At 45.9% G+C, this 22,797-nt stretch overlaps 2 protein-coding genes and 1 long non-coding RNA gene across 12 annotated transcripts in view; 1 reads left to right on the top strand and 2 right to left on the bottom strand.

The window, feature by feature from the left end:
- Window positions 1-2,647, bottom strand: RPE (ribulose-5-phosphate-3-epimerase). Of its 7 annotated transcripts, none has more exons than XM_062506768.1 (7): window positions 2,373-2,647; window positions 2,145-2,224; window positions 1,927-2,066; window positions 1,622-1,629; window positions 1,224-1,389; window positions 991-1,077; window positions 1-562 (listed from the first exon to the last, which is right to left on the bottom strand). In XM_062506768.1, exons 1-7 carry the CDS (start codon window positions 2,567-2,569, stop codon window positions 440-442), a joined length of 801 nt encoding a protein of 266 aa, XP_062362752.1. In that variant the 5' UTR covers window positions 2,570-2,647; the 3' UTR covers window positions 1-439. The 7 variants fall into 7 exon arrangements, with proteins under 7 accessions (XP_062362752.1, XP_062362755.1, XP_062362751.1 ...); XM_062506771.1 differs by having other exon boundaries at window positions 1,329-1,389; XM_062506767.1 differs by lacking the exon at window positions 1,622-1,629 and having other exon boundaries at window positions 1,224-1,358.
- A 44-nt stretch (window positions 2,648-2,691) lies between these two features.
- Window positions 2,692-11,403, top strand: LOC134052364 (uncharacterized). 2 transcript variants are annotated; one of them, XR_009933868.1, is made up of 3 exons: window positions 2,692-2,828; window positions 2,922-4,018; window positions 10,405-11,403. It is a non-coding gene; the product is annotated as an uncharacterized LOC134052364 (long non-coding RNA). The 2 variants fall into 2 exon arrangements; XR_009933869.1 differs by having other exon boundaries at window positions 2,769-2,828; window positions 2,939-4,018.
- Window positions 5,957-22,797, bottom strand: part of UNC80 (unc-80 homolog, NALCN channel complex subunit) — a 119,890-nt gene continuing 103,049 nt past the window's right edge. For 2 of the 3 annotated variants that reach the window (XM_062506764.1, XM_062506763.1), the window contains 9 exons: window positions 22,427-22,611; window positions 21,419-21,584; window positions 20,088-20,267; window positions 18,304-18,442; window positions 16,226-16,282; window positions 9,228-9,309; window positions 8,623-8,734; window positions 7,287-7,473; window positions 5,957-6,242 (listed from right to left, as the gene is read on the bottom strand). In XM_062506764.1, the coding sequence (XP_062362748.1) occupies window positions 5,957-6,242; window positions 7,287-7,473; window positions 8,623-8,734; window positions 9,228-9,309; window positions 16,226-16,282; window positions 18,304-18,442; window positions 20,088-20,267; window positions 21,419-21,584; window positions 22,427-22,611 (1,394 nt within the window). The remainder of the gene's footprint in view (window positions 6,243-7,286; window positions 7,474-8,622; window positions 8,735-9,227; window positions 9,310-16,225; window positions 16,283-18,303; window positions 18,443-20,087; window positions 20,268-21,418; window positions 21,585-22,426; window positions 22,612-22,797) is intronic. The other variant, XM_062506765.1, reaches the window with a different exon arrangement.

The raw sequence follows: 22,797 nt of genomic DNA, 5'->3' as shown, positions 1-22,797 counted from the left end.
GAATTTAACACACCAAATAAGGGGTGTTTAATGCAGTAGTGGAAAAGTTTTGTAGGAATGCACAGATCAAATGACAAAATACAAACAGCAGAAGGCAGTTTGATTAAGAGTCTTCCACAAGAGAGATTCTTGTGGCGATGCTACACTCTTCTAGCAAGCAACAAACTGACTGTAGTTCAATCCAGTCAGCATTACAGGTCGTGCCACAAAATTAGCCTCCACAAAATCAAGAGACAGGTTCAAACCATTGCATTTCCAACCCTGAAAGACAGCTAGAGTGTTTCTCACTGCTGCTTGCTTCATTGCAGTGCAGGAATGATTCCTCTGTTCAGCAGCAAGAAGTTTCTGTAGCTGGTGTTCATCCAGCCCAAGCTTATGCACGAGAAGAGGGTTCTCCTGCATGCCCAGAGCCTTCTCTGGAACACAGCTTGGGCAGGTCTCATCGATCCAGACTGCGCTTCTGGGCTGCTTCTGAACACACATTCCTGAGGAGGTTGATCACAGACCTCGGGTCTGCGCTCTTCATAATGGCGCTGCCAGACACAATCATATTGGCACCTGCCTGGAAAACACCACACACCTGCTCAGCCACATGGAACAGAGCCACTGCCTACAGCCTGCTCGTAAAACACGAGGTTGTGAATTCTGGGCTGGTGTGCAAACAAGTGGAACACAGGTGACATACCTCTAAATACAACCCCAAAGCAAGTTCAGAAAACGCAAGCTCAAAACTTCCCCAAATACGTAATTTATTACATTGCTCCTATTTACACTAACATAAAAGATACAAACTTCTTTAGCTTAGGGGAGGCTTCAAAAGCCACTATTTAACAAAGGCACAAGATTAGACCACAAAGATTTGATTTTAAGATCAAATGTGTTTTATGGTTCCCTCTGAAAACTAAAAATTTCTCCTAAGATTTGTTTTCTGGGAGTAGATAAGTCTCTCAGCACAGTGACTGAGAATGCTGCTCTGCTGTAGCCTCTTACCTCTGCACACTTGTGGATGGTGTCAGGCCCAACTCCTCCATCCACTTCTATATCCAAGGAGGGAAACTGTGTCCTCAGCCACTGAACCTGAGGAACGAGATAAAGGTGGGCACTGAGGTTCCACCCTACAGTTTCTTACACAATTAAGACAAGGTTTATCTACTTTACCACTACACTCCCTACTGTTAATTAGCTTTTAGCTCAATAAATAAGAAAAGAGAAACACAGTTTACCTTTGGCATCATGTCTTCCATAAATTTCTGTCCTCCGAACCCAGGTTCTACCGTCATCACCAAAGCCATGTCTATCTGATTGGCCCAAGGTGCCAACTGTTCAACTGTAGTGCCAGGCTTGATGGCCAAGCCAACCTGCACAAAGGGAAGCCAAATCCAAGTGCAACTTAGGATTAGTGCACCTCAGGGCAAGACTGGCCTGAGCTCAGTACAGATTCCTAGGAAAGTAATTATGCAACTGTGTAATGGCTTCTTTATTTAAAAATTCCAAATTTTCTTCACCTAAATTGAAGACTGACTTCATTCACAGTGCGATAGGGCTGCATGTGCCAAATCCAATGTGGCAACAATAAGTTTTTCATAATATCACGCAACCAAAATCTTGAGTTGGAAGGCACCTACAAGGCTCATCAAGGCCAACTCCTGACCCTGCAGAGACACCCCACCGGTCCCACCCTGTGTCTGAGAGCGGCGTCAAAACGCTCCCGGAGCTCTGGCAACCTCGGGGCTGTGACGATTCCCTGGGGAGCCTGTCCACTGCCCGACCACCCTCCGGGGGAAGAACCTTTTCCTGATATCCAGCCCAAACCTCCCCCGATACAGCTGCAGGTCGTTCCCTGGGGTGCTGTCACCGGTCACCACAGAGCACCCGCCAGCAAGGCAGCTGTTAGTTAAGGAGAGCGCAGCGTGCACTCCCCCTCACCTTCATCCCGTTCTCCCGAATGTCCTCTATCAGTGCCCCGGGATTGTCTGTCGCTTCTAGATGGAAGGTGTACTGGTTTGCACCGGCGACCGCCATGGGCTTCACCCACTGCTCAGGCGCGGCCACCATCATGTGCATGTCTGGAAGAGGAGAGCGAGGGGCAGCGGGGCCGAGTCCCGCTGCCGCAGGGACAGCGGCCCGCAGCCCCCGGCCCTTACCGAAGAAGGGCTCCTGGCCCAGCCGCTTGCGCAGGCTCTCCACGACGGGGTGGCCGAAGGTGATGTTCGGGACGAAGTGTCTTGGGGCCGAAGAGAGAGACGCACCCGCGCACAGGTTACCCCGTGCCGGCCGGGAGGGGCGAGCCGCTCCGCCCGCCCCCCGCGCCCCCGGCCCGGCCCGGCCCGGCCCGGCCCGACCCGGCCGCTCCCGCCCGTCCCCGCTGTTACCCGTCCATTACATCCAGGTGCAGGTAGTCGGCCCCGCAGTCCAGCATGCGACTGCACTCGGCGCCCAGCGCCGCCAGGTCGCTGTTGAGGATGGAGGGACCGATCCGACACCCCGACGCCATGGCTGCCGCCGCGGCTGCTGCGGCTCGGAGGGCGGGCGGGCGGCCGGGGGCAGGGCCGGGGCGGTGCTCCGCCATCTTGGGGCCGCCGCTCCGCCCGCGCTGACGCGGCAGCGCCCGCTTGGCCGCGCCCTCGGGCCGGCCTGGCGGAAGTAATAATTCCAATAATAATAATAATAATAATAATAATAGTGATAGCAGTAATAACCCTCGTGCCGGCGGTTTTAAGTTCCCAGCGAAGCGTGTTTTGCCCCCCCCCCCAAAGCACGGGTGCGGCCTCACGCCGGGCAGAGCCCGTGGCACAGCGCGTTGCCGCGTTCGCCCCGCGAGCAGAGAGGTAAACATTAACATTAACATTAACATTAACATTAACATTAACATTAACATTAACATTAACATTAACATTAACATTAACATTAACATTAACCAGCGCTCTCGGAATCCCAGCACAAAACCGCGGATTGAAGCCCTTCAGAGAGCCGGAGACCGACCGTGTTACGCAAGAGGCTCAAACACGGAGTTGTGTCCTTTGCCGTCGTTCCTTTGTATTTAATCCTCGGGACAACGTTTGCATAAAATGCTGAGACAACGGGACCGACTGAGAGGTGGACAAGACGGGCACAGCCGGACATTGCTGACCACGACAGGCGTCTAACACTAGGTAAAGCAGCATCGGATGTCTCGGAGCAGAAATAGCAGTTCTGGTACAGAGATACTGGAGGCAAGCACAAACCAGCTAAAGTACTTTGTATGCCACTCGTCAGGACGGCATTAAATGCAACTGATGTGACAGTGGAACGCATGTCAGGCTGACGGGCTGGCCTGTCTGTGCCATCTCCCAGCAATCATTCCACAAAACCAAAGCCAGCTGCCCAGCCACCTGGACAAAACTACATTACAGATTACGTCATTTATAAGTTGCATTGATTTCTAGCAGGGTAGACATTAAAAAGAGGCATTTTAGTCCTTGCTATGGCTTACTACTGTGGATTCACCTGTGACAGTGGAAACTTGAAAGTTACATACTGAATTAAATTACATACTGAATTAAATTAAACAAATCACAGTTATTTTGTCATCTCTGGAGTAGAGTACTGTGGGAAGGCCTCTACTTTTCATTAAGGAAGATGCTTCCTCATTTTCTGCAGAAAAGGTCACTCTATAAAGTGCACCATGAATTCTGTAGGTGTTGTGTCCCAGCTGTTTACTCGGCTCACATCTGAAGCTTTCCTCCCCCTCAGACTGCCAGTGACCAAGCCTACCTTGGGACTTGAAAGTGAAGCTGTGGGGTTTTTTTTCCTCCTTTGTGCGTCAGTGTTAATAATAAAACTTAACATCTGGAATTCAGCAATTCTTGGAGTGACCTCTGAGCGAGCAGCGAATCTAAAGCAGCATCCTACAGGTAGCTGGCACTGGCTCCAGTGCACTAAGAAGATAAAAGCAGTACAGCACGATTTGATCAGCAGAGGAAACAGTTTGTTATCCAGGACATCCATCGGGACACTGTCACCTCTCTTACAAGACCAGGTACCCTTTGGAGCTGCATTAGAGCACCACCTGTACATTATATCTAGCCCCATATATGTGGGGGATATGGGTGGTACACTATAAAAATAATTACTTTTTCAGCCCTGCTGTTCCCAAGACATGCTGAGATTCTCTCACCAATGGAGGGGTAGCAGAGCATGCTCAGCACCTGGGAGAAAAATGGCTTTTGCTCTCTTCAGAGGTGTAATGTGAGAGAGTTCCCTGCCCAGACTTGTGTGCAGAGCTCCTGTCAAATGTGAGCATTTGGCAAATGCCAGGCAGCACAGCCTAAGGACCCGTGGGCTTCCCAGGCTGAAACCTGCAGTCAGGGGTGCAGTTAATTGTCTCAGCCCCAGGAAAACCTGTGTGCTGCACTAGAGCAGCAAGACAGCCCTCCGTAGGGTACGGCTATTTCAGAGCCATTGAGGATACTGCAAATCCTTTCTCTGGAGATGGCTAGAAGGACATCATTGCCCTCCTTAGTAAGGCTGGTTTATGATGTGTGTGTCCAAATTGCAAGCCCTCAGGAGCCAAAGTGGTGATCAGCATGTTTTAGATACTCTTAGGGTGATCCAAAACATTTTCGTCTGCACAATAATGACATGATTATAAACTCCAGTTAGTCTAACGTGAGCCAAAAAAGGCAGTGTATGATTCCCAATGGTATCTTTGGGCATTGCTGATAATTTCATGGTTTGTTTCACAGCTGTTTTGCAGTTTGCCTGTCAGCAGCTAATGGCTAAATTCACATTTCAGTGTAATTAATTCTGTGATGCTGCAGCAAAACCCCTTAACTCAGCTCTGACTTCAGCTGATCCCCCCAGGGATCTCCACTTTCTATTAATGTTACATACATTTATCTGATACTTGCAGCCATGAACATTGCATACATAAAATGGAACCTTTTAAAATACAATCTCAGCATGCTAAAAATAGATTCTTTCATCAAGTTTCTGCCCTGCAATATCCATCTTTTGTTTACAATGTACATACATATTTATATATATAGTAACATGAAAATACCATATATAAATATTTACTTTAAATCCCTCTACATACATCCAACAGCATCAGGGGAGCAGCTGCTTGGGACCAGAAGGTCCACACATTCCAAATGAAGTTTCTTGGAGTTTTTTCTTTTTAATCTGTGGAGATGAATAGCTCAGTACATTAAAGCAGGACAGTGTGGGCTGTTTATACCACCTGCAGACCACTCAGCCCCTGCCCATCTGTGTCTGTGCACAGCATGTGCATTCCTGCACTTATGATATATACTGTATTTAGTTTTGCAGATCGAATATTTTTGTAGCACAAGGGCAATATTTTACAGAGTGGAATGGAACTAACAGACAAAAGTAAACTCAACCAGTGTCTACAGTGCCAAAAAAAAAAAAAAATCTAATTGCTTTATGGTGCTTATCGTTGCTCTGCATGTTAGAAGCAATGGTCCCAGGCCTGAGAAAATTAAGATTTAGATTGGTACTTTCTGTCAGTGTTTACACTGTTTTCAAGGTGTAAGAGCCTTGGATTCAGCTGCTGTATAGCCCTCTTCTCAAAAACACTACAAAAATAAATCTTGGGCACAGTCTCAGAAGAGACTTCTCTGTCTCACACAGTCCAACAGCCCATTCCGCAGTGAGGCTGCTGATCACAGTACATGGCTGCCAGATCAGGGCTCTATGGACCACATTTTTCTACACACCCCTATCCTGAGAGTTCTGTACAGATTCTTGGTTCCTGTGGTCCTGCCCTGAACTGAAAAGAGATCTCACAAATAGAAATTTGCCAGTCTATAGTAACCAGTAATAGCTATAGATAGCTTTTTCCTGCTTTTAGATAATAAAGTGCTCTTGTTTTAATCAGTTACTATTTAGCAGGGAACTCTTAAGGAGAGGTACACATTTCCTTCCTCCTTCCACTGCTGTACTTCCTCAAGAGTTAAACATGAGATTCATCTAGATCAACATCCGTCTCGCCAAGCTCCACGTGCGTGAAGCTGAAGTGAGTAGCCAGCAAAGGATTCTCCATGCCATTGTCCTCGCTGATGTGCAGGACAGTGTCCCCATGCTGCAGCAGGCTGGTGGTCTCCAGGCCAGCGTAGTCCTCGGTGTCAGAGAGCTGGGTGGGTGGAGTGCTCTGTGCTGTTGCTGGCCGGGACTCCAAGCCCTCCTCTTTTTCCTTCTCCTCTTCAGCAGAGAGTGCCTCGCTCTGCAGTTGAGGAGAGCTGGTGGTCAGGCTCAGAGAAAGCAGGAGGGAGAGGGGGGGAAAGAAGGAAAGAAAGATCTATAAAGTATTTTTTTCATTCAAATGTATATTTCACCATGAAGAACCAGGAACTTGCAGATTATAAATTCCTTAAAACTATACCTAACAATATATTTTTGCTGGTGAATCAAATGTATGTCAGTGACCAGAAAGGTTATCTGATTTGAGGTATTAACATTTAGTCATTTCATCTTTTTTAGCATATGGCTTCGAACAGAGTAGGTTTACATTAGATATTAGGAAAAAAATATTTATACTGAGGATAGTGAGGCACTGGAACAGGTTTCCCAGAGAAGCTGTGACTGCCCCATCCCTGGGAGTGTTCAAGGCCAAGCTGGACATAGCTTGCAGCAACCTGGTCTAGTGGAAGATGTCCCTGCCCATGGCAGGGGGTGGAATGAGTCCAAACCATTCCGTGATTCCTTCTGTGATTCATAAGACAGAGATCATTCATTTGTTCATGGCAAAGGACATAACCTCAAAAGACACTGGATATCTGGGCATATAAAAGTGATCTCAATGTCACTGATGTACTGAAGGGATGACTGGGATTGTCCCTGCACCATCCTCAACGGGGTCCAACAGAAAAATTGTTGGACAAGCAATTTCTTTTGCAATGCGATGCTTCAACAGTCCTGAGGCTTTGATGGATTCCTTCCTTAAGGAGGAATTCTCAGGGAGCAAGCTGTGAAAACCTGTCGAAGACAGCTTGCCTTGGTGATTAGGTCCAGAAGGATGCTGTATGTGATGGGAAGACAGAAAGGGATGATGGAGAAAATATATTTTCAAGTTAAGAATTGTTGCGTAGATCTGGAAGGGAATGGCTTTACAGAAGCAGGGGGCTTGACAGCAAACAGCCTAAAGAACAGACACACACAAGAGTTTGCTGTCTTGATTCTCCTGCCAGCTTTCATCACAGTGCTGCAGTGCATCCGGCGCTTCCCCGCGCCTGGGACAGAGAGTGGAGGGACACGGGGTACAAAGGTACAAACCCACGGGTCACGTTACCTGGCTGTGAAGATCAGCTACAACGATGGCAGGTGAGGAGGTCAGCAGGGGTGTGCTGAGGGGCTCCTGCTGGCTGCTGGCCTGGGGGCTGCAGCCCAGCTGCTGTGCCGGCGAGTCCCCGGCGCAGGTTGGGGGTGCCTCAGGCTGGGCTTCAGTGAACGTCACCGACCGCTTCTGCTCCGCTGAAGGGTACAAAGCCCAGGAAACTAGGGTTAAGATTTGGGAAGACATACACCAGAAAAGAAGAGAGAGAGAATCCCTGGAGGTTTTAGAACTAAGAGAGCATTTGTGGTTCATTCCATTTTTATATAAGCTGTCTAACTGGCATCTAATCTAAAGTCTTTTACCCTGGGCTTCCGCTGCAGCCTCAATAAGACTCTGGGATCTCCTGAAGTCTGGCCAGAACACCTATTCTTGTCATGGCTTGGTGAGAAAAATACCACCCATAACATCTTTCCATTCCTGAAGAATACACTGAGTTGAATTCCCATGTGAGTTAGGCATTTCTGCCCTCAGATCAAAAAGAAAAACTGGCATGCAAAAAGAAAGGGGAATTGCCCAAGGTTTTGGAGGAGATCTAAGAAAAGAAAGTGCAGCAGATAGCCCCTCATTCCTGCAGACTATGGCCACTAGCCGGGAATAACAGAAGAGCACAGAGTAAAGACAGCTAGACTAAAAATTTAACAGTAAAACTGATACTCCTGTTCCTGCTCTTAATTATTTTTTGTTAACTTTTATGTTTCAAACATCTCCAGCAGTGGTGTTGTCCCAGCACACTCCTGCTGAGCACCTAGAAACCCAGGAAGTTCACAAGTAACCTCTGCTCTTCCAGATGTTTCCTCCAAAGCTCACTGCTCACTCCAGATGATACAGAATACAGCCACCTGCTCAGCTTGGCTGTGCCGACTCCTGGAAATATACAGCACAGACTGATACAGTCCTTAAAGCTCTGTACTGCTAAACTTATGATGGAACATTTCCTTCTTTCTACTGCTCTCAATAGCATCCTCCAAACCTGCGCATCTGGAGGTTTTGGATAAGGCATCCTGACTAGAGGAAACCCATCCCTAAATACTCCACAACTCTTGGAAACAAGATAATTCAATGTCCATGTCCTGTTTGACTTTGAAAACCTCTGGAGAAACCATCAAAGTGTTTTGAGAGGGTGGATTTCTGTTAGGTTATCCAGGTACTAGGGAAAAGTATAAAGCTGCTGGGACTTCAACTTTAATATAAGGTACTGGCAACCTACTATTCCTTTAAGCTAAACCCCCAGCATTTTCTACTTTGCAGTGTGGAGTGCTGGTTCTGGAAATGCAGCACTGCCCTACCGCAGGGTTTGGGCTTTGGCTGGATGCTCCGGCGTGTGGTCGAAAGTCGAGCTCCGTGACGGCCTCGAGGCTCGGTTTGAGTTTTCTGACGTGACAGCAGCGGTCGCCGGAGCTAAACATTGAGAGAGAGTTAGGCTGATGTGTGTTCATATATTGCACAGCTTCTTCTCTGAAAGGAGAACAGGTCATCGCTGTCTGCACCTTTAGATGTCCACTCACTCTGCTTTTAGCAGATACGTGTTCTAAGGTTTCCATGGTTCACACATTTCCTTCCTATGAACTTCTGGGCTTTGTGCCTTTTCAGTTTCAACACTGAATGTAATGCAGTGTACGTTGTGTAACCATCATTTAAAAACAGTAATAAGCAAAAAGCCTGCAGAGGACAAGGCTGAGGAATTCAAAACAAAGGGTACCTCCTCTCTTAAGAATTTGCCTGGCTTCATACCTATGATTTGTGCTATGGTTCCTGCTAAGTCAAGGGACTGCGCTAGGATAGCAAAAATTAGAAGGAACACATCACATCATGTCCAAACAGCCACATGCAAGAAAAGCCAAACCAAATCACACAGCAGGACAGAAGGTTTGTGTGCTGCCTGTGTCCTCACCTGCCTCAGGCCTCTCTTCCGCCCCAGGGGCTGCTGCAGAAGGAGGTTCTGCTGTCCTGGCTCGCTCTGCACACTCGCCACCCTGTTAGATGTTGACAGCATTAGGCCAAGCACAGAAGCACGCTGCATAACTAGTATGTGTCCTGGCAATTGGGACTCAAATAAATAAAAAAACAAGAGATCGACCAACCACTAATGGCACAGTCACTTCAAAGAGCAGCACTATCTTTGAAGGATGGGAGGGGACATGTCTATTGGGTTGTGGCTTCCAGGGCTTAGGAAAGGGTGGGAGGTGGAGTCATGGCATTCAGGACTTGGCCACGCACAGGTAGCATCCAAATATAAATGACTGCAGATTTCAGTTTTCAGTCATTGATTGATGCATCCCACTGAGCAGCACTCACTTCTCTGCATCCTTTGCCACATCAGTGAAGGCAGGAACATCAGCTTCCTAGACCTTCTTGTTTGCTTTTCCTTTTTTTCAAGGGCAATGTTGTAAAAGCTATCCCAAGTAAGACTCCTCATCACAATTTTTTCATCTGGTTTTAATTTCAGTTTAAGTCAACAAACAAAAAACAAAATGCAAAGTGACAAAGGATCCATTCACATAATGGATGCATGAGTTATGTGAACAAGGCCCCACACTCAACACTTGCAGCCTCAAGTCTTTTTGTGACTAACAAACAAAAGAGACAAGTAAACAAAAATCAGGGAGAAAGAGAGAGATATAAACACAGCTTTTTGGTTTTTAATATACTGGCACAAAATATCTGAAAACCTGCAGTAGAAGAAACTTCAGCAGTAAAACATACTCAGCTATGTACCATCTCATACTACCATTCAACTGACCATTCAACCTACTTAATGTAAAAATACCACCCTCCCCTCATTTTTATTAAAGCACTGTATTCCTCCAAACTCTGGACATTTACCAGTCACAAAACACTTTAGCTGAGAGACTTATGACTGCAATAGTCACTAACAGTTAAGACAGACTTCTTTTAACTCAGGCAGCTGGTTTTTTTTAAGCCAGACTGGATTCCATTCAGTGACGTGTCCTATTTAAGCAACTTTCAGCTATGGCTGGTATACACACTGTTGAGGATTCAGTACTGCAATGCATTTTGTCTTTGCCTTGCATTAATCCAAATGAAAACATTCTTTTCTCTACATCTAGATCTTCCTTGGATCTCCCTGGAGTTTGTCAGTACAACCAAGAGAGTGAAGGCTGATCACCCTAACCACCTGACCATGGAGGAAGAAGACTGACCTAGGGACATGGTCAGACAAGACATGGAGAATGGCTGTGGAGAGCTTAAAAAGCTTTGTCTTCTGAGCAGCTCGTTCTTTACTTTGGCAGAAGTTACTGATTGTCCTTAGAAGGTTTGGCGGAACAGAACATGGAGGGTTTCCTGCTCTGCTTTGGGGCTCTTGGGGTTTAGAGTTTTCCTTTAGTTTCTCTATCTGATGCAAGTTTGACCCATCTGTCGCTAAGAAGCTGTAATCGGCAATACTTAGGAGAGACAAGAGAAGTTTCCATGGGAAGGGTGTAGCTGGCCACTCCTAACTGGGGGATTTCTCTTGGAGGGCCAGAGATACCTGAGAACTGGGCTGGGGGAAAAGGGCCTGGCACAGCTCTCTTGCTCTCTTGGTTTTGGAAGAGGACGGTCGAGCTGCTTTCCTTGGGGAGGGAATTCACTGTTGCTGCCAGAACCCAGCCCTGCCCTGTTTTCTCCTACCTCAGCTGAGCGTTTGCTCACAAGAGCAGCCATTGAACCGGGACCATACTGGCACCCTGCCTCACTGGAAAGGACCCTTGCAACCTGTTCGGTTGCGTCAGGGGAAATGACCGTGACTCCTTCCCGGAGGATGCTGGGTGTCCCCGGCTGCGTGTGGAGGAGCCCGGCTGCCGCTGCCCAGCCCCGCTGCTTTCTGCCGCTGCCTTGGGCTTTTTTTCCTGTGCTCTAACCCAAAGCCCTGCCTGCTGGGACACCCCATAGCCCCTGCTGCAACCTGCGCCCTGCAGGAGGGGAGGAATCGCTGCCCTGCCCGGCCAGGAGCCCCCAGCGCCCCTGCTGGCCGTGAGCGGAACTGCACCAGGGGAAGGTGCCCGCGGCCAGGAGAGCCTGGGCCTGGGTTTGTGATTCTGTTTGGTGGTGTTGCTGCTGCTGCTGGTGTTTGTTTGCCTTGTTATACATACATATATTAGTAAAGAACTTTCCTTTTTGCATATTTTGGCTTGAAAGCCCCTTAATTTCAAAGATATAGTAATTCAGAGGGAAGTGGGTCATATTCTTCATTCCAAGGGAAGTTCCCGCCTCCCTTGGCAGACACCTGTCCTTCAAACCAAGACAGAGGCAAAGTCTGGTTACCTGATCTGAAAGCCTTATTTCTTCCACCCTTTTATTTAAACTAAAGCCAGACTTTGCACTGAACTATATCCATGTGTTTCTATCAATTCCACAGAGGATAGAGTGGGCAGCTTCGAGGAGAGAGACATCTTGGGTCCCTGGAGCTGTTTAACTTTTGATTGACAGACTACAGCCTGATAATCCTGGGCATGCCCTCAACAATCTCACTGCAGCTGCACTGCCTTGGCAAAAGAGGAGAAGCTTTCAACAAGCTCAAAGCCAAAAAAAGCAAGATATATTTGAGTCCTTTTCTTAGACGGGTCTTCCAAATGAAAGCACCAGTCCCTGGAATATATACATCCCAGCTTTTCTGTAGGATATTGGCATGCTCTGTATACCGAGTATCCTAAACACCACACAAACACCTGCCTAGGGATAAGCAGAGCCTTTAGAGTTTCCTCCTGTTAGTAGGAATATGTTCTTCACTCAGGCAGTGACTGCAGCACATACAACTGGTAAGTCCAAAAGCACCACATTGTTCCTTATTAAAGAGACTGCACTTAAAATTAGTCTTTATATTTGTGATCCACACTACCTGAAATTGCTTGGTGAATTTCCTTAATCTTCTGTTTCTAGGATTACATAAAAACTTATTCTTCTGAATTTCTAGAAGTTTTTACAGTGGTTACCACTATGTGAGTGAAGTGGGAATTAACTGGAGAAGTTCTTGGAAAAAAAAAAAAGTCTACTGGACTAGCTTTGAGAATTCTGTTACAATTTCTGGTGAAGGAAAGGTAGTTCTTAGATCTGTGAGTAAGGAGATATGGCTGTAGCAGGAAGACTGCAATTATATTCAGTACAAAACTGTTTACAGTACTGAAACAATTCACACATATGATATGAAAACACTTGAAAAAGTCGTTAGTTAACAGGTGTACATGGACTGTGTGAGGGCACAGAGGCTACACATGAGATAAAAACTATTCCCATGCACTAAAGACAAACAATAGGCAAGCAAAAAAAAAAAAGCTGGACTTTGTGTCTTTCTGTTGGAGTCTTGGATTTTCAGCCTGGCTTATAACATAAGTGAAATGAGTTAAGTGAGCTGCAGAATGTTTACTTCCAGTACTGAATCATTATGCACATTGGTATAATCTGGGATGATCTTACAAGCTAAAATTGCAGATACCTATTGCAGGGAAGTGGTGGACACGAGAGCAGCTGAGTTTTGCAGAGCTGCCTGTGCACAACACAGTCCTGCTGTGGCTGTCCTTTTGCTCTCTACCCCCACATTTTGAAGAAGGAAAGAGAGAGAGAGAGAGAGAGAGAGAGAGAGAGAATGATAAAGACCACAAATTTCAGATGAGTGACTGAATTTTCAGATAAAAGCTTTCTCTTCATGAGGGTTTGTGAGCGTTTCTTTTCACATCAAAGAACAGAACTACTGATCTTGTTTTGGTGAAAACAAGCATGGCAGGCAGAGGGTTGGCTTTGTGCAGGCTGCCCTCCCTCCTTTTCTGTATTTCCTTGTTTACCAGACCTGACCAGGAATACACTGTTTTTCTGACAGCCCATGGGACCCAGCCAAGGAACACCAAATCAAGTGCCTTTTCAGCTGACAGTGTATTTCTCCTCCCCATGGCAATGTGATCTATAAGAATAGTTTTTTCAAAGGACATACGCCAGATGTATTTGGGAATAGGAAACATGATTTTTTTTTTTCCTGCCCAACACAAAGATGCTCTGTGAGTCTCTGAGTATCTCTGTCAGAGGTTTATTTGCACAGTAACGTTAACTCCCATTGTATAGGGCAAAGGTGAGCCAAAGATCAAACCAACCCAAGTTTATGGATGTATGTTGCCAGCCCTGTGAGGAATGACAGACAGTGCAGTCACACAGTGGGGGCCAAAACAAACTTTGGCAAGTTGGCAAGTGAAAGAAGTGATGCTCAGGAATTACCAAACCATGCAGCCAAAAAAACCCCCTAGAAATTAAAAAAAAAAAACAAAACAAAAAAACAAAGGAAGCAACGAGTTTCAATATGTATTAAAGAGATGTACATGCTTGCCACACCATCATGGTAGAGTGCACACACTTTGTGTCCCTAGACATATGAAGAGAGAGTTGGTGGATAAAGGCAGTGGAGTATGGGTTAAATATATTGTACTTCCAGACACATCCCAGCCCATTTAGAATTAAATCTGCTGCTGCAATTGCCCTGGCAATGTGGATTCAATCTGATTTTTCCTGTTAGGAGCCATTAAGCTAGGATAGGCACAAACATTACAGGGAAATGTGTTTGTGCAACAGATTTCCATTACAGTGGCTTCACCTTCTTCCTTTCTGATTTGGGAATCCTGTCCTCTCAGATTATAACCACAACAGATCATGATGCTCCTCAGCCCTGTACCCCAAGCTGTCTGAGCACTTCAGTGCTCTACCCTTCCTGCCTTCCCTACTTCTCTTCAGGGCTGTGTCTAATTGCTATAGAACACAGGGAAATAGACTTTATTATTTTTGCATTTGTCACGATTTGTTTAATTTATTAAAGACTCCTACCTCCCACAAGGGTCTAGTCCCTAGTGAATATTGTTTGTTTCTTTACCTCAGTTATGACTAAACACCAGCTTGTGAATTTAGAAGGTGATCCTAAAAAGTTATCATTGTGCACCAGCCAAAGTCAAAGTTACATAAGAAAAATTCAAGCCTGCTTTATTCAGAACTAATGTTCTTGGATGTAAAAACAACTCTGCCCTATAATCCCCAGAGCACAATAAGCTTCTGCAACATCTGCTTTGTTACTGCTGTCCTTTAGAGGAGGAATCCAATTTTCACATTGAACAATGCAGTTGAAACATCTTTTCATCCTCACAGAGATCTAACCTAATCTTTTTAGACATGTTTGCAGTGTCTTCATTCCTTCTTAAGGGTTTGCAGCCCTGATGCCCATCCTTAAGACATTAGTGCCTGCTCTTTGAAAAGGATAATAAACCTCAGCAGAACTGACTCCTAAGTGCATCTGCTCACCCATTTGCTTTAGGAGATCTCTGTACCATAGAGCAGGGTAGAGGATATTGTCCTGGTCCTCAGGGAAAATTTTTGTGACAGGGATTAATAGGAACCCATTGTGCAGCTGATTACATTTCAGGATTCAAAATAAATTATTGTGTTTGAACACATTTACTGACTTAGCTGTCTCATAGTGCTCAGCCTCACCACTGTAATTGGGAATGGCTACCCCCTACTTAACAAGATCAAAACATTTCAAAACCAACACTGATGTAACCAAGTATCAGGTCATTATGGCCTTAGCTCAGATACAGACCTTCCCCTTTATCCTCTTCCCTAACTGTAGTGAGTTTTTAATGCTGCTAAAGCAGGAAGACAACACGGAAGTTCTTTGATTGAATTATTTCTTTTCTCCTATTTAGCTCAGATGACTATGCAGTCCACCTTACTTTGTCAAAAAAAAAAAAAAAAGGTTACCAGTGCTCCTTCCTCTGCTAAGAAGCTGATGTATTTTCTTAAGAGATCATAGACTGGTCTGCCAGAGCAGGGTTCACATACACTAAGGACACCACGTTTCATGGAATGAGCTTGGTGACAGCACTGATGATAAACTCTCCTTTTGTCAGCTGAGGAGAGTTTGAACAAACAAACACAGCAGCCTGTCCCCATCCCAAAAAGCCACTGCCAACATCAAAACCCAAGCTAATGGAACAGAAACCATTCACACAAATGCCTCTCAACAAATCCACAGCTTCCACTGGTGCCGGAATGAAATAGCAAGTTACCCTCCATGTTGCCAGTGTACGGGGTCTGTGTTCTCCTGGGAGGAAACAGAGATGCTCTTGGGACTAACAACAGCTCTCCAGCCTCAAGAGGATGGGTTGAGAGGTGAGAGCACAGCAGCAGGGCAGGGAGAATGATTAACATGACGGATCTGGGTGTTAAAGGTGCAGCCTTCCCTTCTAAGTTCACTCCTGACCCATTTGTGTTTGTTCTCCTGCCCGAGAGTAATGAGGAACAGCTAGACCTGAACTCCAGCACAAACAGAGGCACTTTAGATATGTATTTGTGGTGTCCACCTGCAAGATTTCTAAGGTGTCATTTGAGAATTTAAAATGCTTTGCAAAATTAATGAGAATTATTGTAAAGCACACGCAAAACATTGTATTCCAGAGGACTTAACCATAATTAGTTTTACCAGTGAATGGTAAAAAAACTCAGATTTACATTAAGTCTTTTGTGCTGACAGCATTGTGAGATGAATGAAAAAACAGATGTCTCTATTTTACATAAGCCTTCAGACTAATGCTCATAACAGGATACAGCTAATGCCTCATGGATCATCTTTCTCATGCCTTTCAAGCAATTGTTAAACAAAGGGAAAACCCCCAGGCCAGCCTGCTGCTTCATTCACTACAGCTTTTCCCTTCCCCTTCTCCTGAGCCTTCTCAAAGTTATTGGCAATCAAAGCTGAAAACTGAAGGCGGGTTGCTACACCTTTGACTTGCAGGCCTGAATATCGATGAGCCACAAGAGACAGAGATGGAGAGAGTGACGAGAGGTGAGGGGAAGAGACAGAAGGTTGGAAACGGCTCGTTTCCCACACACACTGACACACAGGTAGTGTTAACACTGTACCTAGAGAGGCTGCCCTCAGTGGCCAGGCTCGGGGAGTCATCGAGGACATTAGGTTCACTGCAGGAGGGGCAGGGAGATTAAGAATTTAGGGAAAGAAAATGCAAAAAAGCATGCGCTCGTTGTCTCTGTTTTCAAGGGAAAAAAATATCAACGGAATAAAAAAAAAAATTTAAAAAAGGACGGCAACATTAATTGGTCTCACACGCTCAACAGCACATATATGACTCAGGAGCTGAAAGAACACCTGATAACAGGAGCAGTCTTTAGAGAGAGTTTACACTGCATGGAGCCTTCTACATCTCTGCTGAGATTTAGGGAGCTGAGAAGTTCAACAGGATGTGTTTCTAAAGGAAATAAGGCAGGGAACTGTTTTGAAAGCTTATTTTCCTGCAGCATTTTGATTTATTTCAGTTCTATTTACTTTCAGCTTCATAGGAAGCTTTTTGCCTTTCCTATGAGCCGCTTCTTCCCTGAGGGAGGGCTGATCTATGTCCCATGAGCTATAGACCACTCTCCTTCTGGTGCAGCTCTAGGGGCAAACATCTGGAAAGCAATGTCTCATAGTGCAGTGAAACTGTAAATAAACAGCTGGCAAGGGTCTCGGCAAAGGGACACAATTCCAATACTTTCCTGCAGTGCAGCCACCAGGCAGGAGCAGCCTGCTCAGGCCATAGGAAAAACATGAAAGAAAGACAGAGAGGAAGAAAGAAAAGTCTGCTGGGTTACCAGCAGGAAAGCAGTAATGTTACTTAGCATTAATTAGCTTACATTTGTGAGGCAGTCTGAAAGCCCAGAGACCATCCATAACTCAAAGGGCATGATGTCAAGGACTATGATTATGCTTGCTGAGCTGGTCCTTCCCCTACCCAGATGAAAAGTGATTCTCCTGTTATACCATACACTTAAAAAGTAGAGAGTGAAGCTCTGTGTTAATTAAAGTCCTTTTTTCTCAGCATCATCGTGATTTGGGATAGCACAAAGCAAACATTGCTATGAGTCAGCTGTGACTCTTACGAAGTTTATGCACTGAAGATGATAGTGAAGGATTGGGGAAAATGCAGTCTTGCATATTAATTTTTCAAGGAACAAAGGGACTGAATCAGCTGAGTTCAAGAGTCGAATGAGTTCCTGTAAGTCCTTTTGTGAAAACTCCTGGATAAATTCTGTGTAACTTCTCTCTTGTAAATCACTTCTCCTATCTCTGCTGATAGGTACCAGAGCTGTTAATTCTCCTCCATCTATTAAGGTTATTTCTTTAATTCCAAGCAAGAATGGGGAGGGAACAATGTTGTTTGATTTTCCAGGGGTGGTCAAGACATAGTGTAGAATCTACTCTTTAAAGGTTCAAAGGAAATAACATAAATTAATATTCCATTGTCAGATATCCTTGGATAACTAAGTCACAGACAAATAAAACAATAAACATTGCTTATTTAGAAAAAAAAAATCACATTTAAATGCAAAACTTCTCTCCACATCTTCTAAAGATGTACATTTCCCAACAGGCTCTTTCTCAACATTTCAAGTCAACCAGGAATGAGGTGTTCAAAGTTATTTCTATTAACAAGTATTTCAGGTTTAAAACAGTGTTAAATCCCATCTTTGAACATAGCATTTAGTTTCTGTGTTGAGCTAGTTACTCTTCCAGGAAGGACAAAGAACACATGGAAGAAAGCAAAGTAAATCAAACTGCCTCTGTTCCTCTTTCCCAGCTTCTCAAGATTCCTCCCCACACCCCTCCACAAACTGGGTATGGTCCCCTAGTTCAATGAGTACCCCAAAACCACATTTCCTTTTGCTATTCTATGGTGGCAGAGAAAAACAATAATAATGTCAAGTGTTTCTGAAACTGTTTAAGAGGAAGGCTGCTGTGTTGTTCTTATGGACCCTACCCAACACAGATCACCCAGGAAAATCATTATTTCCAACCCTGCACCCTTGGTCCATCACTATTCCAGGATGAATAAACTGAGCATCACTATACTGGCACCAGTTCCACTATCCCACCTCTCTGATGTACCTGGGCCATTTCTGCTCTTGTTATTATAATGGGAAAGGTGAAAAGCCCATATTTTTACCTTTGGCTGGGTAACATGCCCACCTCAGCCTGAGGTGCAGACATGCTGGAGAGATGGCTGGAGAACCGCCTCCTCCCAATGGCACCCATAAGGTACGTTTCTTGTTCACTTACCACACTGGGCATGCTCAAGGAGTCATCTAGAAAGAGAGAAAAAAGCAGGAAAGGAGAGGAAACAACCACCCAAACCCCACCTGCATCTCGACAGTTGTCAAGAGATAACAGGATGCCAAAGGTGTACCCAGCATTTACTTACCTAGAGCTCAAGCATGCAAATTGGAATATTCTATTAGATTTTACAGCCATAGTGCATGAAAGACATACACATAAACCTCTGAAGGATGAGGAACCTGACAAACATGGGGCAGGGATTTATGTATTCTTTCAGCTTAAATGGTTCTCAGGAAAACATGTTTGTGGAATTCAGCTTCCACTAGGACTTAATTTCTCTGATTAATAAATTGCTTATTAATGTACAGTGTTTCCAGCATAAAAGTTGTAACTGGACATTTTCCTGCTGTGAAATAAACTGCTGCTATGATCTAGCAAAGCACTGTGACAAAAAAGCCAAAATACCTGACATCAAAAGGCAGAATTGACACCCTTCAACACCTTCAGGAGATGCATTTTAAAATGTTACCAAAAATTAGAATAAATTGACTCAAATGCATCATACTGCAACAGAACTATGCACACAGCAGGATTGCAATCAGGACTGCTTGAAATCTTTCAGTGCTGTTTCAAATTATATCAAATATCCAGAAAGAAATTACTTTTTTGTGGTGTTTGCTACAACAACTTTTGATTGCAAGTAAAGAAAACAAAGGGGTGGGCTTGTATAATTTTCTCTCCTCTTTTTGACCTTTTTTCAATTCTGATGTACTGAAATATTTTACAGCAGTGTTTATCCAAGGCAGGGCTGAGGAAATAATGAAGCAGTTCAGATAGGAAGATGGCACTTACCTTTCCACACAGTGGCTCAGAATTAATCTGAGGCTGAAACCGTATTTTTGCACAGTGAGTAAATACCTGAACAATGTGTAAGCAGTACAGCTCTGGGTGGATTGTACAAAGTTCAGTGGTGAACCCAGCTAAAATAAAGTTGGGCTGAATCTGCAAAGTTCCAGGCTAACTGCTCTTTCCCAAAAGGAAATTCTGCTGTAACTGCATGGGCCTTTCTTTTGGGCCCCCATTTTCACTCCTCCTGCTTGATGTTTTGAGGATCCTGTAGGAACAGGATCCTAACTAGACAGCCACAGCCCCTGCCCACTGTCATGATGCCGGAGAGAGGCCTGACTGCCCAATGCATTGTCACAGTGCAGTGAAATACTTAAGGCTATATTTTAGCTACATTTAAACAATGGAGGGTTGAAAAGGCAGATTGTGCACTAAAACGTGGCAAAACCAAGAAAACCCCCGAAGCTCTCTAAGAATCCCTCGAAATTAAGTAAAATTGAGTAGAAGAATAATAAAGATGAATAAATATTAATCAGTTAAAGCCATAGCTAATGTACAATTTTAAAATGGGGATGTGTTAAAACGCCTCAAGAAAGCACCAAAAACCCCCAACCATTCTGGTACAATACTTATTCAAATGTATTCCTTTTTTTTTGGTAACAACCCAAACTTTAACACCGTGCACCAGCCACACCAGCTGCCCAGCCTCGTGCTCCTGTAGCCCTTTTATTCCCACTGGGACAGGGGCAACTGTGTCCCCCTCCTGGGCGGCCTCTGGGCATCAAGGAAATCTCTTCAGTGTTGGGGGGTTAGTATGTGACCACGTACTTTCTTCGTCCTCCTCATCGGTGCGGCTCAGCGTGTCCTGCGAGGCCTGCTGGGAGGGCTCGCTGTCCTGCTCCCAGACTGTGCCAGTGCCCGTGTTGGAGCGGGACATGGTGGCCAGGCTCAGGCGGTAAGCAGACGTGGAGGTGCCCACAGTGCTGACCGATGTCTTCCCTTGGTAAGCTGCGCAAGAGGGGCGAAACCAAACCCAAGTCACCGATGGTGTCGGGAGTCAACAGCCAGCCGAGAGTTCCTGTCATTCTGGGCTCCTCCTTCTGCCTGGGCTAGTGGGGCAGGGGGAGCTTCTCGCTCTCTGCAACTTCCCAGCAGGAGGATGGAGCCAGGCTGGAGCTGGCCTCTCCCCTGCCACCAGCGACAGGACAAAAGGAAAAGGCCTCAAGCTGCACCAGGGGAGGAATTTCTTCATGGAAAGGGGTGTTAAGCATTAGAATGGGCTGCCCAGAGTGGTAGTGGTGTCACCACCCCTGGAGGTGTTCAGGAAATGACTGGATTTGGGACTTGGTGCCATGGTCTAGTTGACAAGGTGATCATCAAAGGTTGAACTTGATGATCTCAGAGGTATTTTTCAACTTTAATGATTCTGTGATACTGCGACAGGGGTGGCAGAGGTGATAAAACACTAGCAGCTACCTTGCTCATCTCACTTTTCCAAAATCTCTGTTTTACTTATGCAGCCTGATTTTTCACAACCTGTATTTGACAGATCGGCTTCAACATTTAGAAACAAGGCAAATTATTGCCAAGGGGAAAAAAAACGAAAAAAAAGACTGAAGCATTTCCTTTCGAATTTCTTTTCCTTAAGAACAAAGCATATAAACCGCTTGCCAAGTATGAGCAGCAGCTGCCATCTCGTGGTGACAGGAGTGGAGAAAACTCTCCTCTTGTGCAGGAGAGAATTCTGAAGTGCTGCATCAGCTCAGGGATGCTGATCTGGATGTCACAGTAGAGAAAAATCAGAGACCAGGAGAAAGGAGGAGTAAGATCAGCTGCTGCTGAACAGCCAGACCTTTCTGCACAAGGAGCTTTGGCTTTACAGTGGCACGGAGGGACTCACTGCACTGGGGTTGGGGCTGCACGAGCCAGCTGAGCCAGCAAGAGTCAGCTGCTGGGGAATTGGACTCAGACTTGGTGAAAAAACAGGTGCATTTCACAACTAACCTGGCCTTCTGTTGGCTGCAGAGGCAAGGCCGAGCATAAGCTCCAGGGTGTGTGTGGATTGCCCCCATTCCCGTTTTAGGCTGAGGCCAGCTCTGCCTCACAAGCTCCTGTCGGGGCAAGGGGTGATGGCCCTGAGCTCTCCCTGCCTTCCTTACCAGACCCACTGTGCACGGCCTCCTTCAGGATCTTCAGCTCGTTGTTGAACTCGGCGATGAGGGAGCTCTTGCAGAGCGGCCGCGGGATGAACCGTCTCTCCAGCTGGTCCGAGATGTGCTGCCGGGCAGTCAGCTCCTCGTGGTTCTCAGCTGGCTGAGCCAGCAGCTGCAAATGTGGGATGCATTAGCATTGCAGGGAGATGGTGCCCAGGGAACTGGGACTAGTCTCCAGACTAGCATGAGCCTGCAACCAGCAGGCTGTGTAGGCAAGAGGTTTTGACTCCGTCTATGAGGTTTCCACCTGTCTCTCAGGGGCAATCTTACATCAGACTGAACAGTGATCAAAACCTCAGTGGTGTAGGGTCCATGGAGAGGAGGGCTCCCCTATGCTAAGCTCTATCCTCGTGATCCTGCCACAAGACAGTTCCTTCCTCCATGACTGTTTAGTCTGTCCAAGAGACAAGGAAGGCTAAATAAGGTAGAGTATCATGTGCTAATCTACCTGGTAACAAGCAAGGAGCTGTGATTAACTTAAACCCCAGGTTCCTTAGCCTAGCAGCTGCCTGTTCATCCACAAAAGTCCTCTCAGAACATTCATCCAAGACATGGAAAGGGGAGTGGTCCTTCCTGGCTGTTAGCTATATTGCCCAGCTCTATGCAGCAGAGAGATTACTAGAAGATTTCTGCCAACACCTTCCCAGGTTCAGCACATCCACACTCCTTCCAAGTGCTTTCAGTGTCTTCATTTTAGAATTAGCTCCACATGCACTTCCCCATCTGGAGGAACTAAGACTAGCTGTACTCCATGGATCAGAGCCCCTGTTTAGTTTTGGCTAGGAAAAAGCTCTGTGATTTAGTATCAAAGGATTCTTCTTCTTCTACTAACTTCTGAAAGGCCACTCACTACATGTAGTTCTTCCAGAAGTGCTGCTCCTCTGTTCTCAAGTGGGGAACAAGGGCTATCTTGCCTTCAGGCAGTGATAGACCAGGAGCCAAAGCAGCAGTTACCTTGCACTGGATGAAGGGCCGAAGGAGCACAAAGATAGGGATCCGTGTCCGCACGATGAAATCCAGGAAATCCCACAGGGCCAGCCCTCCCACCTTCCGCAGGGCCATCTCTTTGACTTGCAGGCTCAGCCAGTACCACTGGCTGTCCAGCTGGCGTTCAAAGCAAACAAGGATCACCTTCAGGGCTACAGGGGAACAGACATCAGCAAAGGACAGTCAGAGATGTCACCAGTGTCCTTTGCAAGCACTGGAGGAAGGACCGGGCGGCCACAGTGAGCACAAACCTACACAGGCATGCTTTGCATGTACATGCACGTGCATGCCCACACACCTCAGAGTCACAACTGTCTTTTCTGTCAGTCTCCAAAAAT

The sequence above is a fragment of the Cinclus cinclus genome, chromosome 21 (genome assembly GCF_963662255.1).
Source record: "Cinclus cinclus chromosome 21, bCinCin1.1, whole genome shotgun sequence".
In the NCBI taxonomy this organism is placed as follows: domain Eukaryota; kingdom Metazoa; phylum Chordata; class Aves; order Passeriformes; family Cinclidae; genus Cinclus; species Cinclus cinclus.
The sequence above is the reverse complement of the archived record's forward strand: the minus strand, read 5'-3'. Positions and strand labels throughout refer to the sequence as shown.